General features: G+C 61.9%; 1 protein-coding gene across 4 annotated transcripts; it reads right to left on the bottom strand.

Annotated features, from left to right (window-relative positions):
• Nucleotides 1-461: 461 nt before the first annotated feature.
• On the bottom strand, nucleotides 462-17,759 carry PLCB3 (phospholipase C beta 3). Of its 4 annotated transcripts, XM_033415442.2 has the most exons (32): nucleotides 17,502-17,758; nucleotides 14,711-14,788; nucleotides 14,375-14,443; nucleotides 14,145-14,285; nucleotides 13,826-13,905; nucleotides 13,663-13,716; nucleotides 13,497-13,572; nucleotides 13,289-13,389; nucleotides 12,624-12,790; nucleotides 12,404-12,550; nucleotides 11,233-11,473; nucleotides 10,944-11,028; nucleotides 10,682-10,868; nucleotides 9,677-9,882; nucleotides 8,717-8,813; nucleotides 8,552-8,636; nucleotides 8,112-8,236; nucleotides 7,639-7,793; nucleotides 7,398-7,559; nucleotides 6,639-6,738; nucleotides 6,445-6,549; nucleotides 6,122-6,213; nucleotides 4,772-4,925; nucleotides 4,651-4,686; nucleotides 4,341-4,533; nucleotides 3,781-3,922; nucleotides 3,614-3,690; nucleotides 3,412-3,501; nucleotides 3,262-3,319; nucleotides 2,901-2,987; nucleotides 2,593-2,812; nucleotides 462-1,507 (listed from the first exon to the last, which is right to left on the bottom strand). In XM_033415442.2, exons 1-31 carry the CDS (start codon nucleotides 17,598-17,600, stop codon nucleotides 2,609-2,611), a joined length of 3,693 nt encoding a protein of 1,230 aa, XP_033271333.1. In that variant the 5' UTR covers nucleotides 17,601-17,758; the 3' UTR covers nucleotides 462-1,507; nucleotides 2,593-2,608. The 4 variants fall into 4 exon arrangements, 3 of the variants coding, with proteins under 3 accessions (XP_033271333.1, XP_004264336.1, XP_033271338.1); XM_004264288.4 differs by lacking the exon at nucleotides 462-1,507 and having other exon boundaries at nucleotides 2,205-2,812; XR_004479694.2 differs by lacking the exon at nucleotides 462-1,507 and having other exon boundaries at nucleotides 2,758-2,812; nucleotides 3,444-3,501; nucleotides 17,502-17,759.
• Between the last annotated feature and the right edge of the window lie 44 nt (nucleotides 17,760-17,803).

The following is a 17,803-nucleotide window of genomic DNA, read 5'->3' on the forward strand; positions in this document are numbered from 1 at the left end:
CGGTAGCACTGACAGAGTTTCAAAAGATGCCCCCGTTTTATATATAAGGGAAATTGAGGCTGTTTCTGAGTGACATCATGGGACCGAGATCAGAGAGGGGTTGAGGCGGCGAGCAGAGCCACGGCTGCTCGGCCTCCGGGAAGCGGAGTGCGACCGGACCTCGGGGACCTCCAGGTCCTTATCTCTAATATGGTAATTGGGAACTGCAGGCCGGCTGGCCGCCGGAATTCCACGCACTGCAAACCGTGCCGCAGTCCCCCAGGGGAGGGTCATTTGTTCCTATTTGGGTCAGTCCTTTTGAGCAGCTTCTGTGTGGCCGGCCTGGGGCCAGCGCTCCTCAGGGAACTGGCTGGACGCGTAGGGCGGGGGAGGGGGTGGAACGCTCGGGTCAGGGCTGTGAGTAGAGCGATGGCTAGGGAACCCGAGAAGCTTCACCAGGACCTGGGAGCAGAGCTCAGAGCTCAATTTCAGAAAGATTTATTGGCGCCCCCTACAGACAAGCCAGCACTTTGTACTAGGTACACAGAGATGAATTACGCCACAGCCCCTGCTGTCCCAAGCTTTCTGGCAAGGGGAAAGCCAGCCTCTCACAGTGGAGTTACTGTCAGCCAGTGCTATAACAGGGGCCTGGAAGCGGGTTGAGGGCGGCTCCCTCCGGCAGGGTAAAGTCAGGGACGGCTTCAGGGAGGAGGTGAGCTAGAGCTGAGACTTGAGATGGGGGAGGGGGCTGTCATTCCCAGTGGAGGAAAGAGTAAACCCTTGGAAGGATGGGGGAGCTGCAGAGACCAGGCTTCTCAAGGGTCGGAATGTCATGCCCAGGAGTTTGGAGTTTAGCCTGGTCTTTGAGGACCTGTGGACTGACGTTTAGTGTTTATGTGTGGAGTCAGGAAGATGGAAGTCAGCTGCTCAGGGGCCTGGACGGGGCAGCTTTGGGGCTAGGACAAGACCTGACCACAGAAGCAGGGAAGACCCGGGCAATGATACTGACCCTAAGGGAGCAGCGCCCAAGGCAGAGGTCCCCAGCCCTGGGAAGGCCCCGCTCTGGAAATCCAGTTTCTCTGGCCTCCCCACCCCATCTGTTTGCCTGAGGTTGCAGCAAAAACAAAGAAAGAAAACACTCAATTGGCAGGAGATAAGCTCAGATAAGAAGCTGCCTTCCTCTGGAGGAGGGAGGCAGCCCGGGAAGCGCCAGGAAGCTGGGAGAGGCCTTGAAGAAGTGCCAGCCTGACCCTGCTGCAGAGCCCAGCCGCACCCTCGCTGCGGGGTCTCTGCCACTCCACGCTGTCCCAGGCAGGAGGGGGAGGCATGGAGCAGCCTGACCCTGCTGCAGAGCCCAGCCGCACCCTCGCTGCGGGGTCTCTGCCACTCCACGCTGTCCCAGGGCACGAGGGGGAGGCATGGAGCAGGTCCTCCAGGCTGGCCGAAGACAGTCTGCCATAGAGGGTCCAGGCCCACCCTGCCTCCAGGTCAGGACGTCTTGACTTAGTTGTGGCCTCAGTTTCCTCATCTGCAAAACAGGCATAACGTCTCCCTCACAGGGATGAGGGGGATGCTGCGTCTCCTAGCCCCTGTGTCTGTGACTGTCAGCCTCCCTTCTCCCAAGGTCACTTCCAGGCTCATCCACTTCCCACCTATTGCTGAGAGCCCAGGTCCCCTGATGTTGGGCAGGTTCTGAGCTGCCCAGCTCCACCCCTAACAGGTCCATCCCCCGATACAGTCAACTGCCTGTGTGGCCCAGAGCAGCCTCAGCGGAAGATGCTGGGTGCTTGGGTCATATCAGGCAACAGGAAGAGGGTGCAGGGGAGGCTTCCTGAAGCAGAGGCCTGAGCCTCTGTGAAGGGAGGACAAGAAGAGCCTGGGAGGGAGAACAGTAATGGGTGGGGGTGGGGTGGGGTGGGGTGGGGTGGGGTGGTGGGAGGAGAGGGGAGCAGGAGTGATAGCCCAGGGCAGAGGGCATAGAGGCAGGAAAGCCTGGGGGAGGCCAGAGGGCCTCTGATGTCAGGTCACTGGGAAGATCTGCAGGCAGTTCCTGGGCAAGGAGTTCTCAAGATTGAAACCCAGCAACCCTTTGTTGGGGGCCTGACCTCAATCCCACAATCCCATTTTATAGATGAGAAAACTGAGGCTCCAGAAGTAGCAGAGCCAGATCTAGGGCCCGAGTCCTCTCCAGCACTGCCCCACCCCAAACCACGCTGCACACAGGGTCCCTGAAATCCACTTTTATTCATGTAAAAAAATCCCCAAAGGATAGAGAAAGAACGTGACCCCGACTTCCCGGAGCTCGAAGTCTCCACCCACTGTTCCCTGGGGAAGTGAGGGAAATGAGTCCCACTCTAGGGTGTGGGTGTCCTGGGGGCGAGGCCCTTCTGGCCCACAGTGACCCACCCAGCACCTCCCCTAGGACTGAGGGCAGGAAGGAGGGACTGGGGATTAAAGGGGCCCCAGGAGGGTGAAGGAAGGGAGTTAGTGTGGGGTGCTCGCCCCAGTTTAAAAAAATAAAATTTCTAAAGATAAAAAGTTTAAAAAAAAAAAAGCATTTAGTGTCTTAGCCTCCTGCCCTCCTCCCAGTGCCCACCCTGGCCTGGTGGCCACCTCTTGCTCAGCCAGTTCAGAGCTTCGTAGTCTCCTCTTGGCTCTCCGAATCAGCGCCGGACAGGTGCCCACTGCTCCCAGGCGCGTGACCATTGCTGGCACAGGCCACCAGATGCCCGTCCCCCAGTCCCTCCGGTGTCTCGCCCAGCAGGCTCCGGCGGATCTCCTGGGGCAGCCTCTCCCGCTGCTCCTGACACTCCTGGGCCAGCTGGGCCAGCAGCTGCAGGAAGAAGAGTATCACAGGCAAAGCCAGGCCACCCGGCGCCCTGCCTACCTGCTGCCTGCCTGCCCCTCATCCAAGGCCTCACCTTGGGCTCCTCTTCTGTCAGCTGTTGGAGAATCTGCTGCTGCGCGGCCACAAGGCGTTCCTGCCGCTGCTTTTGGGCCTCCTCCAGCTGTGGGGGGGCAAGGGCTCAGCCAAGGGTCTCTAAGGAAGGGGCCCAGACCCCAGGGCTCTGCCTGGGCACAGAAGTCAGGCAGGCATAGGCTCCCGGAGTTGTGTGGCCACAGGGTCCTGAGATGACTCTTATAGCAAACCTTCCAGACCCAAAGGAAAAGGCTCTAGAAATCCCTCTAGGGCAACGTAGCACCAGGCTGGCCCCCAGGATACAGGTTTACGATGACTGAAGGAACAGGGGTGGGCTAGGGTGGCACCTGAACTTCACTCACCCGACGGATGGAGTTGACCGACTCAGTGATGTGTCGACGGTTAATCTCTGTCAGTTCCCTGCACAGGAGCAAGGCAGGATGGGCTCAGTGCCCAGGCACCCGGCCCGGCCTGCCCAGCGCCCAAATGGCTCCCGGCCCTGATGCCCTTACGCCTCCTTCTTATGTTTCTCCCTGGTCTTTGCCTCTGAGATACTGTTGTGGCGCTTCCTGTCCAGGATCTTCTGCAGTTCCTTCTTCTCCCTGGAGGAGCCAGTGGGGGAAGAGGAAGCCTCAATGGCAGGACTGGGGTCTCTGCCCTCCTCCTGGCACCAGGGAGTATCCCCCGTCTGCCCATGAGATCCCCTGCCTTCACCTCTCGTTCATCTCCTTCAGTCTCTTGAGCTGAGTGGTGTGAGCATCCATGACAATCTCCCTGAGCCTCTGCTGAGCCTATAGACACAGGTGGCCAACAGGTGACACGGGCTGTGACAGGCCTGTCCAGGAGGCAGCCTCTCCCCCACTGCCACACGTCCCCCTCACCTGTCTCAGGTGCTCCAGCCTCCGCTCGGCCTCTGTGTCCGCCTGGGCCTCCCTCAGCTCCAGCAGACACTGCACCTGCTTCTTTTGGAACTCTTGATACCTCTTCACCTCTTCCTCCTCCTCCCTCTCGTCCTCCCCGCCTCTGTGGGGAGAACCCCTCTGGGTGATGCTCAGGTCGTCACATGGACTTGGGCTGGGAGGGCAGGGGGACAGGGCATACTCCAGCAGGCAATGGGAGATGCCAGCCCACGGGGGTGGGATCTGTTACACCAATGAGGAGGCCTGTTAGCTCCACCCAAATGTTGGGAGACTGTTTGGGCAACAGTCTCTGGAAACACACTCTTACGGGGACTTCAAAAAAGGTATCGCTCCCTGGCGGAAAGAGGGTGGGACCCGGATTCCTCTGTCTTCCTCGCACCAAACCCTCCTCCCTGGGGTCAAGGGGCAGCGCTTGGCCGTCCCTCCACGCCCACCTAGTGCAAAAACCCATGTGCACACACATTCTCATATTCACATCCATGCACGCAGCACACTTGCACACAGGCAGGCTGGACACTCACAGGACACCCGGCCGGTGCCGGCACCTGCTCTCGGCCTGGGCCTGGGCCAGGTTGTCGAGCAACCGGCGTGTGAGGGCAACCGCCTTCCGCTGATGCTTCTTGTGCAGCTCTCGAAAGTCTCGCTCTTGCCGGCTCTGGAGCTTCGAGAGGGCCTTGTGGCCTCGGAGCTCATCCAGCGGGGCCGGGGCCACCTCTGTGGGCAGCAGAGCAAAGATGGGCCGGGCCGGGCCGGGCTGGGGCAGACCAACCCTGCAGGAGCACCTGCCCCCTCCAGGAGTAGCCCCGCCCCCAGAACAGGCCTGCCCCCTACCTGAGAGGACGCTGGCAATGAGGTCATCACGCTGACCTGGAGAGCAGAAGCAAGTCTGTCAGAAGCTGGAGGAGCCAGCAGCAGAGCTATGTCCCTGCGCCCACTCCAGGCTGCCCCTCACCTGGGCTGCTGAGGGAGGTGCTGGTGGAGGAGGGGATGGGGCCTGGGGCCCGGCGGGGGGAGGCGTCCAGTGGGCTGGGTGTGGGGTTTGGGGTCAGTTGGGACCCTGGCTGCTGAGACTGGGTCTCCTGGCTTGTCTCCAGGCCAGCCTGAGCCTGTGGGGGAGAAAGTAGAATGCTCTATGCTCTTTCCAGAAATGTTGTTCTCTCCAGATCCTTTTTTTTTTTTTTTTGGCCACGCCACGTGGCATGTGGGATCTTAGTTCCCCGACCAGGGACCAAACCCGGGCCCACAGCAGTGAAAGTGCGGAGTCCTAACCACTGGACCGTCAGGGAATTCCCCGTCTCCAGACCTTTCTGTCCTTCACAACCTCCCTCAGCCTGCCTGGCCCTGGACTCCTCCTCTGTAATGTGGGGCTGCTGGGACAACTCCATGAGAACAAGAGGTATAAAATGAGCATTTCCAACCCCTCTTTCCACGTGAGGCATGAAGAAGATAACGTGAGGTCGTGTCTCTAGGATGCCAGGCCTCACTGCATATGCTTAGGAGCTTCCAGATTGTTCCGGAAAGCCTTAGCCCAGCCCCGTTTCCTCCCCTCTCCAAGTCCCCCTCCACCCTTGCCCACAGCTGCTCATCTTCCTCGTTGCTTAGCTCCTGATTAAATCAATGAAGGAAGTGACCACAGAGTGGGCACCAGCCTCTCCCACTAACAGCTCTAGGCAGCCGTCTCTCTTCCCTGCCTGCCGCAGGGCCCCGTGAGACCGGGTCTAGATCTGCGGCGAGCCTCTGCTCCTGACCCCTCCCCGCAGAAGCCACTGCCCGGCTCCCAGGATTTCCAGATGCCCTGGTGAAGTGGCTGTGGCTGAACCCTGCACCCTGGCCTCGAACCCGCTGGCAGCAGGAAGAGCTCTAGCCCAGGACTGTCCTGAAGGCCTTTCTCATGCAAAAGGGGTGGTTTCCACCTCCTTAAAATGTGGAGAGTAACGGGAGACTGCTGAGCCTATTGAACAAGGGAGCCCTGAAGCCCCACGCTGCCCTGCACCAGGGCGGAAAAGCCAGCGTTGGAGGCGGAGCCCAGGGTTGGAGGGACGGTGTGGGTGTGGGTAACTGCATGAAGTTAGCGTCTGCAGCAGGCAGGGAACAGCCCCACTTGGGGAGAAGAGCCAGACCACCAGCTGGGAGTGGCATGGGACGGTGCAGGTGGAGGAGAGCAGAGAAGGCTGCAGGGTGGGCCCAGAGGTCAGCCCTCACCTCCCTACCCCACCCACATGCCGACCCCCAGGGGCCCCCAGGGTCCGGGTGAGCCTGAGCCCTGCTGCCTGCCGCCTGCCCCCGGCCTGCCCTGGCTCACCTCACTCTCCCCAATGAGGGCAGCCAGCTGCTTGGCCCTCTGGTCCATCAGGCTGACGTGCTTGATGGGATTGATCAGGGCCTCTGCGTAGTCTGGGCGGGAGCAGAGGGCAAGGGTCTCAGAGATAGCACCCCCGGAGCCAGCCTCCAGACCAGCCTTCCCCGGCTCTGGTCTCACGGAGGGACGGAGGGAGCACAGAACCCCCCCTCAGCTCTGTTTTCCACCCTCAGTTGGGGCCACCAGTCTCAGCCACTCCCAGGCCCTGGTGGTGTCCTTGTCCCCACCCTGCCTGGCCTGCCCCACCCCAGCTCCCTCCAGCTCACCTTGGTGGTCATCGGGAATGTAGTCAGAGGCCTCAGTGTAGACAAGCAGGGCCGGCAGGCACAGCGGCTGGTTGGCCTCGTTCCGCAGGCAGATGTAGTGGTACCCTGGGAGGGCGGGAGGGCAAGGTGGCTGCGCCCCGATAGGTCCCCACACACCCTGCCCCCCACGCTGCCCAGAGCCCAGGTGGCCTCACCTGAGCGGATGGCAGAGACAGGCAGGATCCGGTGCCCCACGAACTTGCCACCCTCCTCAAAGGCCGCGATGCGCAGCAAAGCCAGCGTGGGCAGCACCACCTGAGGGCCCAGACTGGTCTGAGCTGCAGCTGACCACAGCCACCAAGGCCGACACCCAGAGTGGGCCCTTGGACAATCTGACCCAACCACTGACCATCAGTCACCATCGTCACTGAGCCAGTGGTGGACCCACACCTCTGTGACCTCGCCAAAGGGATGACCAGCTTCCACCAGAGCCCTGAGTCAAGAGAACAGGCAGATGGACCCCTCCAGGCATCGCTATGGTGGGACAGGCCTGGTCATTGCCAGCTTAGAAACTGGCATGCGTCTGGGCCTGAGGCCACACCCCACCCCAGCAGGCTGCAGAGGGCCCATCCATTTGGGGGGCAGGGAGAAGCTGGGGTGAGCTTGGAGCAAGTCCCTCCTGCCTGGGAGATGGGGTGGGCGCCAATGGGAGCTGTGGGACCTCCTGCTGTCTCAGCTTCCTGTCCTCTCCTCTCACCCCACACAGGGAAGGGAGTGTGAGCCTGATGCTGGGACATGCAGGACCCGGGGTGGGGCCTGGAAGTGACAGGCCCAGCCTTGAGGTGCTGGGGCACAACCACCTTCACATCCCCAACCGCCACCAATGCTCCTGGTTCCCATCCCCCCACTAAGAGAGCCCGGCAGGTCTGGGCTGCAGCTCCCTGTGCCGGGGAGGGCGCAGGCGCGAGGCTCACTTTGGGGAAGTCGAAGGGCTCCTCATCCCACACGGGGTTGAACGAGTTCCCCTGAGAGGTCCGAGTGCGGTACTTGCGCCGCGTGTCGACAGGGAGGCCGAACATATCCACCTCCACGTAGATGCCCACCTTCCTGTCGGACAGGAACTGCCCCGAGATCACCTGGGGGGCCAGGAGGGTGAGGTGGCTGCTGAGAGTCCCGTCCCCAGGACACCCTGGCCTGAGCCCTCCCTGGCCCCACCTTGACCCGCACGGCATTGGCCACGATGCCATCCACGATGACCTCGGTGAAGGGGTCAAAGGACTTGTCCGGCCGCCGCATGAACTCGGGCTTGAGTAGGTAGCCACTGCGCCCGTTGTACTCGAACACGCCCGCGTTGAGCTGCATGGCCACGTCTGGGGGCAACAGGGGGAGGGCAAGGGTCAGCAGGTCAGATGGGGTCAGGAGTCAGGAAGAACAGTGCCGTGCAGAGCGGGGACCAGGAGTCGTTCAGGTCGGATCAAATGGCATCAAGGATCCAGACTCAGGAAGGAATGGACAAGGTCTAGGGTCAGCCAAGGTCAGGAGTTAGGGTCAGCCAAGGTCTCGACTGGGTTTGGGGATCTGGGATTAGACAGTCAGAGGCCCCTTCAGTCAAGAGTAACAGGGTCATGGGGCAGAGGTCAGTGAGGCGGGGGGCCAGAGGTCAAAGGTCAAGGCAGGCCAGCACTCACCCAGGGTCTGGAAGTTGAGCGCGACGAGCTGGCAGCCCACATTCCAGAAGAGCTGGGGCATGTAGTTGGACGAGTCCACGCGTGTGCCCTTGGGGTAGATGCGGCTGAGCTGCTGCTTGTTGTATCTGAGGTTGGCAGTCAGGGGCCATGCCGGGTACTGGCCCCGTCGGGTGGCGGCCCCGCCTTCTGCCTCGAGCCCAGTGCTCCAGGCCCATCCTCAGCTCCTGTGAACCCACCTCCCCGCCTTTGCTCAAGCTGCCCCTTCAGTCCCCCGCTTCTCCGCCTAGGCCCTGCACAGTCTCCCAGGCCTGCTCAAAACCCAGACCGGGGTGCTAGAGCATCAGGATCCTGCGCAGGTGCTACGAGTGGGGTCAGAACATCTGAGCCAGCCTCCGAGTGAGGAGCCCCACCCCGCCAGCCCTAGCAACGCGGAAGGATACTCCACAAACTCCATGGGGCTCTTGGTCAGTTGCTCCATGGCCTTGGTCTCCACAAAGGATGACATCTCAAAGCACTTGTTCCTCTCTGGGGGGTGGGGAGTGGGAGGGGGTCAGGCCTGGCAGGGCCAGACCCCCTCCCACTCCTCCACCTCTCACCCCACTCACTTCGAGCAGCCTCAAAGGACTTGAACTTGACGGGCTCGATGTAGTTGACAAGCGTCGACATTTCCTCAGTGGCATTGACCTCACTGCTGGCAGTGCCCTGTGACCCCAAATGCAGGGTCAGCGGCCCCATGGCCCCCAGCCATCAGTTGGAAGTTCCCTCACCTGCTCTCCACCACAAAGGAGGCACTGACCCTCCTCCCAGCCCTGCAACCACACTGCCCAGTTCTCCCAGCAAAGACCCCAGCCTGGCCACGCCTGTCAGTCCTGGTCCCATCTGCCCCGCAGCTTTCTCTCTGGGCCCCTCTGATGTGCCCTGGACCCCACCTTCCTGGTTTGCCTTCTATCTCCCTGATCCTTGGAAGCTGGCCCTCCTCACCCAACCCCAGGGGTTCAATCATTCACATGCAGATGAGCCCCAAATTTCCATCCCCAGTCTCATTTCCAACCACCACCTGCCATCTCCTACTGGGTGGCTCACAAGAGCCTCAGACTCAACCCCTGCTGCCTGAGCTCGACCATGGCTGCCCACACCCTTGCCCACTCTGGGCCCCTCTCAAACCCAATCTCATGATTGACCTTTTCTGTCACCTTCTCTCCTCAAAACTCAGCGCTCCCTCGTCTTGCACTGCCCCCTCCCCCTGCACTCTCTGGCCCTGCCACAGGGCCTTTGCACGGTGCTCCCTCTTCCTCAGGTCTGCTCACCCAACACCCCTGCTGAGGTCCGACTCCCCCTCCCGGCCCACGTCCTGAACACAATTTCACACTCGCTTCCGTGCCTGTTTATCTGAGGCCCCTCCCTCACTCCACACACACCCCTCTCTGAACTCTGGGAGGGCAGGGATAACATCTGATCGCGAGCGGACCCAGCACCTGGTGCTGTGCCCGGCACAGTCAGGGCTCAGCAAACACTTGGGAAGTGAAGATGTGCCGCCACCCCCTCTTCCTGCCTGTAGGCCTGACCTCATCAGTGGTCGGCTTTTTGGGGTCCGTCTGTTCCTCCTCTTCCTCATCCTCTTCCTCATCCTCACGGTAGGCAGATCCAAGGGCATCAGGGCCCCGCTGCAAACTCTCCTCACCCAGAGACTTCTGAGGCTCCAGGCTGGGCTTCTCAAGGCCCACCTCCTCCCCATTGCTCAGGCCTGGGCAGCTGTCAGAGCTGGGGGACCCTGCAGAGGACAAGGCCACAGGGGGTCGGGGGTCAGGGCACACACAGACACACAGGAGCCAGGAGGAGTTGTGCCAAGCGTGTAGAGGCGGCTCACGGAGTCAAGGGGCACTCTCAGGGCAGTGTGGCTGGGGGACGGGGGGAGCTCAGCAGCTGGATGGGATCAAACCGAACGGTGGTATAGACAAATCAAAGGTCAAAGATCAGGATGCAGTTATATCCAGCAGAGAGATAGGTAGCGTGGCTCAGAAGGGTGAGAATTGGGGTACGACAGCCTTGACGGTGGGGGTAAAGGATGACAAGGTGGGGCTCCAAGTCAGGGCTCAGTGAGGGCCACACCCAGTGAGGGCGCTTAGTGAGGTGAGCACTCGGGTCGGATGTAAGCGGGACCTCAGTAAAGTGAGAGGTCCAGGGTGAGCTGAAATTAGAACCAGCTGGGTGGGTAGACTCAGTAGGGGTCTCAGGAGAGAGGTGGTTTAGGTCAGAGGTGATTGAGGTCAGAGGTCAGAATTCAGAGTCATAACCTGGTTGAGGGGGAGGGCTCTGTGAGGGGTGAGGTGGAGGTTGAGATTGAGGGGTCAGGAGGTGGATGGAGCCAAATCCAACTGGGGTGAAGTTCAGTGAGGTGAGCACCTGGGGTCAGGGGTCAGAGGTCCCATACTCAGCTGAGAGGTGGTGAGCGGCTTGGTGAGGAGGGAGGTCAGGTTGGGAGCAGAAAGAGCATCCCCGGGGAGGGCTGAGCTCAGTGAAGTGGGAGGTTAGGGTCAGGACCGGGGTCGAAGGTCAGGCCAGGGCCGTACCGAGCTGGGGCGAGGAGGGCTCGGTGGCAGCGGAGCTCTCACTCAGGGCCGAGTTGCTCTGCTCTAGCGGCCGCTTGCGCACGGAGCTGTCAGGAACGCCAGTGCTGGGCCGGTGCCGCTTCTTGTTCTTCACCAGGATGCGGCCCATCAGGTCCTCGGGGCTGGGCAGGGGGACGCCCGGGGCCAGCTGGTGGGCACGGACAGGTCAGGGTTTGCTGGGCGCCCTCACCCCCATGCCCCGCCCCGGCTCTGAGCCCCATACCGGGTACTTGTCCAGGGGGTCGATGAGCAGCGCGTCCCCAAAGATGGAGCGGCAGTACTCAGCCATCTTGGCCTGCTGCTTTGCCCTGTGGGGCCAAGGTCAGAGGTCAGAGGTTCTTGGGGTGAAGCTGAGGTCCCCAGGGTAGGTCAGAGGCCGGCAGGGTCAGTGAAAGATCCCAAGGTCAGAGGTCACAGGAGCAGTCCAACAGTGCCATGGTGAGGTGGTTGACTCTGGGTCATCAGGGGTCCCCAGGCCAGGATCGGGGTCCCAGGGTCAGGGGCCCACTCACGAGTCCACATGGTTCTCAAAGGAGAGGATGACAGGGTAGGGCGAGGTCTTGAAGGCGGTCTCCGCAATGGCCTCCAGTACATCTCGCAGCGGCACCTCCGTGGTCATGGTGAAGCCGTGGGTGATGAAGGGCTCCTCCTCAGGCGGCCGCCCTTTCCACACATCCAGCTCCACGCAGCGGCAGCCCCACAGCAGTGCCTGCCGGTACATCTCCACCGACGAGGTTCCCGCCAGCTGCCCCGCTGGGGGCGAGGCTCCGTCACCACGGCCACCCCGCCAGCCTCGCCCTCTTCCCCAGGCCTGCGCTGAACCGGGCCATGCTGGGGACGCAGAGCCCCGGGGGTGGCCTGGCCCTGGCACGCTCTGTCTGGCCAGCTTCTGACCACTCCTTAATTCACTGTGGAACCAGCACCATCTCCCCGCAAAGTCCCAAAGCCGGGTAGAGTCGGCATCCACCAGCACTGGCTGACAGGCTGGTTCCTCCTCCAGGTCTCACCCTCTCTCAGATAAACACCCGCCACCCCCCATCCCACCAGCCTGAACCGGGGAGTCAGCCCCAACACCCCCATGGCCCCTCGCTTCCCTTTCCTCCCTCCACCGCTGCTGCCCTGGAACTGCCTCCATCACCTCCTCCTGGGGACAGCAGGCCCCTCCCCGCCTCCCATCCAATCCCTGCGAAGCACCTGGCATCATCCTTCTAAAAACATACCAGGTCACATCACCTCCCCCTGCTAAACACCTTGCAAGAAGCCTTCCCACGCACTTAGGATCAGTCCAAATTCTTCCCATTCCTTCTCTGCCCCCTGGGTCCCTCTCATCTCTACCTGCCCCAGTCCCCGCCCCACCCTGCCCCACCCCACCTCTCAGCCGCCTTTCTGCTTAAGAGTACCAAAGGGCCTCCTGCCCCCCGGGCCTACGCACAGGCTGTTCCTTCCTCCTGCCCCCGGGCCTACGCACAGTCTGTTCCTTCGTGGGGCAGATGCAGGCCTCAGCCCTTCCCCCGGGGAAGCCTCCTGGACCACCCCGAGAAACCCATGCACAGAAGCCCACTCCCCAGGGCAGGCAGTCTGTTCCAGGCGTGTATCCCTAGCAGGGGCCACCCCAAAAGGAGGGAAGCAGTCTAAGGGCCAGAGGGCAGAGGGCAGAGGTCATGCTAGGATGGGCTTGCTCACCAGTGAGATAGGTGTTGTGTGAGGAGTTGATGAAGTAGGCACTGAGCGGCTGGGTCATGTCTGCGCTCAGATCCAGAGCCTCTAGGGGCAGGATGCCGTTCTCCTCACCTCCCAGGTAGCGGCTGAAGCCCTCCATGGACATCTGGTCTGGGGGCGGGGTGGGGTCAGCAGGGGCAGCTGGGGCCCTCCCGCCTTGCCCCCAGCTCCCTCGCCGGCTCACCTCTCTCCAGGAATTGCTGGTTGGGCTCATACTTCTCGATAAGCAGCCGGGCCTGGGAGGGCCGCAGAGGCGGGTACAGCACTTCATTGAGCCTCGGGTCCCGTTGCTTCTGGTTGATGAAGTCCATGAGCTGCTCCAGTGTCAGGTATGGTTTGCCCTTGGCGCCTCTGGAGGGGGCGGGAAGTGGAGTCAGGCTGGAGCCTCACCAGCCCCTGCTCCAAACCCTCACCCTGCGAGGAGTCAGAAGGCCGGGTCTGGCTCCAGAACCCTCTGACTGGAACTTGGGCAAGTCGCTGGCCCCTCTGGGCCTCAGTTTCCCCATACGCCCTCCTAACCATTTGGTGCTGCCATTGGTATCAGCAAGGGCTTTGGAAGCCACCAAGTGCTTGGCCCACCACACCATGCTTCCAGATCCTGGACCCGATCTCAGCTCCAGCCCTCACCGACCACATGTCTGAGCCACTGGGTCCTCAGCCCCAGTGGCCAAGGGTCAGCATAGAACTGTCCACGACAGAGCCCCAGGCAAGGCAGCTCCGAGCACAGGCACAGCTCCAGCACGCAGAGACCCCGACAGCTCCAATTCCCCTCCCTTGAACTGGAAGGAATGCCAGCAGAGACCAGACATGGCGTATGGGGGGCTGGGAGGAAGGCCCAGCCCTGCTCACATCTCCAGCAGGATCTTGTCAATGTCCGGCCGCAGACAGAGCTTGTTCAAGAACCGCTCGAAGATTTCCAAGGAAAACTCGTCAGGCCGGATGGACTCGCTCTAGGGGCCAGGAGTGAAGGGTGAGAACCCAGGGACAGCCAGCCCTCAAAGAGCAGGCGCCCACTGTGACACCCCCCAACCCCGGCCCCTGTCCCCAGCCCCCTCACCCGGTTGAAATTGAGGCCACAGGATTCCAGCGCAGTTTCTACCCGCTTCTTGTCTGCTGAGAACATCTTCAGGATGCTGAGCAGATGGGAGGGGTTAGGGTCAGTGGGGGCAAAGGTCACCAAGGTCAGAGAAGCAGAGGAGGTGCTAAGGGAAAGGGGCGCTCACTTCTTGACCGGGATCCGTCCATCCTGGTTCACCTGCAGTTTCAGCTTCGTGTACCTGGGGACACAGGTAGAAGGGTCACGCCCTGGGAACAGCTACCTGAACCCCCCCCTGCCCCCGATGCACCCCCCCAACCCGGCCGCCCCTGGGCAGGCCCAGGGCTCACGCTTTGCGCAAGAAGGTGTTCCGGGAGGCGTTCTGAGCCAGGATGTTCATAGCCAGCTTGAACAGCTCCTCGGACCAGACCTGAGGGGTCAGGATCCGGGGGGAGGGCGTGAGGGGGGCACAGAGGGGCTGGCCCAGCCACAGCCCGTGCCCAGAACTAGGTCTGGTACGCACTAAGTGCTTAAATACCACTTTGTAAGAAGATGATTAGAAACAGGGGCAGAGGACAGCCTAGTACAGAACAGGTGCCTACTAAGTGATGGCTGACTCAGCAAGTGAGGCTGCAGCTCCCCCAGGCCGAGCCATCAATCCCAGCCCACCTTGGCTGTGTCATCCTGCACGGCCATGAAGTTCAAAAACGATGTATTCACCGGGTCTGGCCCGGCCACCACTGTTATCAACTTCTCCTCCAACCGGGCATCAGGGCCCCCAAAGCCCAACACCTCCCGAATCTTGGGGTCCTGAGTAGGTGAGAGCCAAGGGTGAAGAGGGTTGTCCCCATCCCCCACGGCCTCACTCCCATCCTGAGTCCTGGGCCCCCATCACTCACCTTGGGTAGGCGGGCATAACGGCCTGTCCTCGTGTCCCTGATGGAACTGATGTCCAGTGTGTCCACCTCCTGGGGAAACCAGATGCCAGGGGACATCTGAGAGGCTACAGGGTGACAGCTGGGAGCCCCCAAGCTCCCCACGCAGGCCAGGGAGTGTCCACCCCCTGCTGGAGCCCCAGCCTCAGCCCCCGCCCTTAGCACTTCCTGTCCAGGGAACCGTGGGAGAGGTCAGGCAGCAGCGGGGCCCCACCCCCATGGGCGGGGGCTGGGGGTGGTTTCGGGGGTCTGGGGTGGGAGCCCTAGACCTCAGCAAGCGGCATCAGCACCCGCCCTCACCATGTTGGGCCCTGTCCAGTACAGGAAGAAGCCACTGGGGTCCACGCGCAGAGTTACCAGGTTCCGACTGGAGGCCTCCTGGGGACGAGACGGACGGCAGGGGTCAGGGGGTAAGGGCTGCCGCCCAGGTTTGGTCCCTGGACACCCTGGGGCCATCCCGCCCCACTCCACCCCACCCAGTCTTTCTCTCAGTAGCAAAGACGAAGCCTCAAGCCAGCCCACAGGTCCTTTGTGGCTCCCTGCAGTCCTCAGGACAAAGCTGAGGTCCTAGTCCCCTCCCAGCCCCACTGCTCTCTTGCCCTAAGACTCTGTCACGTGGACCACTAACTACCCTTTCCCCACCTCCAGTCTTTGCATCATTGTTCCTTTGCGAGGATATTCTCCCTTCCTTCTCTATCCCTGAAACCTGGCCTGCCTCCTTGGGGAGGCCTCCCCAGACCCCAAGCCTGGGCTCAGTTTCCTCATAAGGTCTGAGAGCTCCCTGATGGCTGAAACCCTCTCAGCCCCCTTGGGAATATTTATGGAATGAAAGAAGAGGGTTTGGAAGCCTGACCCCCATGGTCCTTCTGTGTCCCTCGGGTCCCCATGACGACCAGCCACCCCTTACATCTGCTTCAAAGTCCATTACCCCCCCAACCCTGCGCCCCACTGGAGCCTCACAGCTTCGAGGCTCACCCCACCTTACAGAGCACAGACTAAGTCCCCTCGGAAAGAGACTCACCCTGCCCTCAGGACTAGACAGTGAATTCTGTTCTCACTCAAACAGCCCTGGCTGGCAGGAGAGTAGAAAAGGGTGCACTGGCCCCATTTTCTGAGGAGGGCCACCCTGTGTGACTCAGGACCAGCAGCAGTGGGGGAGGGGGTGGTGTCATCAGAGGCTTAGACTCGGCCAGGGCCCAAGTGACCAAGTGGCTCCAGGTAGAACTCTCCTGACCCAGGCCAAGAGAAGACGCTGCCTCACCTTGGTGCCACCCCAGACTGCTGCTCACCGGTGGACGGTCCTATGGTCGTAACAACAGCTCACCCTCACGCTGCCCCTACTGCTTGCCAGGTTCGGGTCTAAGCACTCAATATCTAGGAGCTCACTTAGTCCTCCTAACAACCTATGAGGTTTGCACTCTTGTTCTTCCCAGCTTACAGGTGAGAAGACTGAGGCACAGAGAGACTACCTAGCTTGCCTAACGTCAAGAAGAGGAGCCAAGATTTGCATGCAGGCAGTATGGCTCCAGAGTCCCGAGGTTTGGGAAGCAGGGAACTAGGACCCCTGCCAGACTCCCAGCTCCTGACCTCAGCCACAACCCCACTGTGGGGCCTGGGATTAGCCTCCCTTCTCCAGACTCAGTTTTCATCTTCTGGAGAATGGGGACCGCACTAGCCCCGCCCATCTCAGCCTTTACTTACAAAGGACAAGAGGTTGATCTGGGGGCAGAGGGGATAGGAGGCTTGGGAACTGTTGGGATGCTCGGGCCTCCCCACCTCACTGTGCTGACACCCATCCTTAGCCCCTCTCTGGGATTACCAACCCTGCCCTGGGCTCAGGGCCCCCCAGGAGTGTGATGAGGGGGGAGTTCTGTGGGTACTGCCTCCAGGGTCTCCCTCTCCCCCTCCTCAGGGGTCTGGTCTTCAAAGGCAGCCCAGGCCCCAGGTTCTCAGGCCCCAAGTCCCTGTCAGCAACCCCTACCCCACCCCCAGGGCCCTCTCCCTGTTCCCACTTCCTTATTTGGGTTTATCACACTGGAAGGAAAAGGAGAAACTTTTCCCTTCAAGCCGGCCTGGGGGGAGGGGTCTCCCCTAGCCCCAGGGGCGCCGGGGCACCCCTCTACGGCACACCTGTTACCTCAGGCCACGCCCCAAGCCCCTCCCCCCAGCTCCCACGCCTACCCGCCCCACCCAGCCGGAAAGGAGCCGACTCTTCCAGGCCTCCGGCCTGTCTGGGAAGGAGCAGCAAGGCAGCTCAGGCAGGCGGGGGGAAAGCCCTGGGGAAGGAGGGGCCCAGGGGGCAGAGGAGGGGGCGGTGTGTAAACGAGGGTGAGGTGCAGGACAGCTCGCAGAGCCGCAGGTGGGAGCGGGGCCTCTGGGAAGCTCCAGGGGCAGGTCAGGTAAAGGGTGGTGGGGAGGGGGAGTCAGGATCTATTGGGGTTCAAAGTCCCGATGCTAAGGAGTGGAGAGCAAAGTTCCCCCGGGGTGGAGGAACTTGGGGGGGGCACAGTCTCCACTAGGGGGGGTGACTTTGTGCTCCCACCTGAGCAGCGAGCTGGGCTGGGATCCAGAAGCAGGGCAAAGGGGTGCCAGCCAGAATAGGGTGAAAAAGTGATGAATGGAGAAGAATGTTCAGACTAGGGCACTGGGAAGGGTAGGGTCCCAGAGGCACCCACTCAGAATGGGGGTACACTGAACCAGACTGGGGGCTATGGTTCTTCAGCCAGACTGTCCAGTGCCGGGCAGGGGTCTGGGGACCAGGCCAGGGTTGGGGGAACCAGAATTAGACCGGCCGGGAGAGGTGAGAAGGGCCAGAGAAAATAGGGGGGCTGGAATTTATTGGGGTTCGAAATCTCTGGGCCAAGGAATGAATGCCATATTTTCCGTAGATGAGGGAGTGGGGGGTGGGGGACAGAGTCTTCATTACGAGGACGACTGGGGACTCAAGTTTCCGGAGCGCAGCCAGGCTGGGATTGTGGGGGGGGGGGGGCGCGGTGGCCAGGCTAGTCTGGGCTGGGGGTCCCCGGCGTCTGGCGGAGCTGGGGTGAGGGAGTCCCCGGATCTGGGCGGAGCAGGGGGCCCCTGCACTTACCTCGTCCCATTTGATGAACTTACTCCCGCGCCGCAGGGTCTCCACGACGGTGGGCGGCTCCAGCTGCAGCGCGTGGACGCCGGGCCTGGCGCCCGCCATAGCTGGGCCGGGGACGGGTCGGGGACCCACGGAGCCCCGACGGGGACCCGACGGCGCCGCTGCTCCCTCCGCGCGCTCCCGCGCGGCCCGCTCCGGCCCGGCGGCGTCACCGCCCGCCCGCCCGCCAGTCTGTCCGGGACAGACCAGAGAATCGGCGGGGCCCGGCCGGGGCGGGGCGGGGGCGGGGCCGCAGCGGCACCGCC

This window comes from Orcinus orca, chromosome 8, assembly GCF_937001465.1.
Source record: "Orcinus orca chromosome 8, mOrcOrc1.1, whole genome shotgun sequence".
In the NCBI taxonomy this organism is placed as follows: Eukaryota; Metazoa; Chordata; class Mammalia; order Artiodactyla; family Delphinidae; genus Orcinus; species Orcinus orca.

Bases quoted from the DNA above. Each gene is read 5' to 3' on its own strand.
- PLCB3 (XM_033415442.2), bottom strand. From the start codon at position 17,600: ATGGCGGGCGCCAGGCCCGGCGTCCACGCGCTGCAGCTGGAGCCGCCC. The intron at 8,237-8,551 runs GTATCCTTCCGC...TGCCAACCTCAG, and splicing joins AGCCCCATGGAGTTTGTGGA to ATACAACAAGCAGCAGCTCA. The intron at 4,926-6,121 runs GTGAGCCAGGGC...TCTCCCCCACAG, and splicing joins CCCTCATTGGGGAGAGTGAG to GCTCAGGCTGGCCTGGAGAC.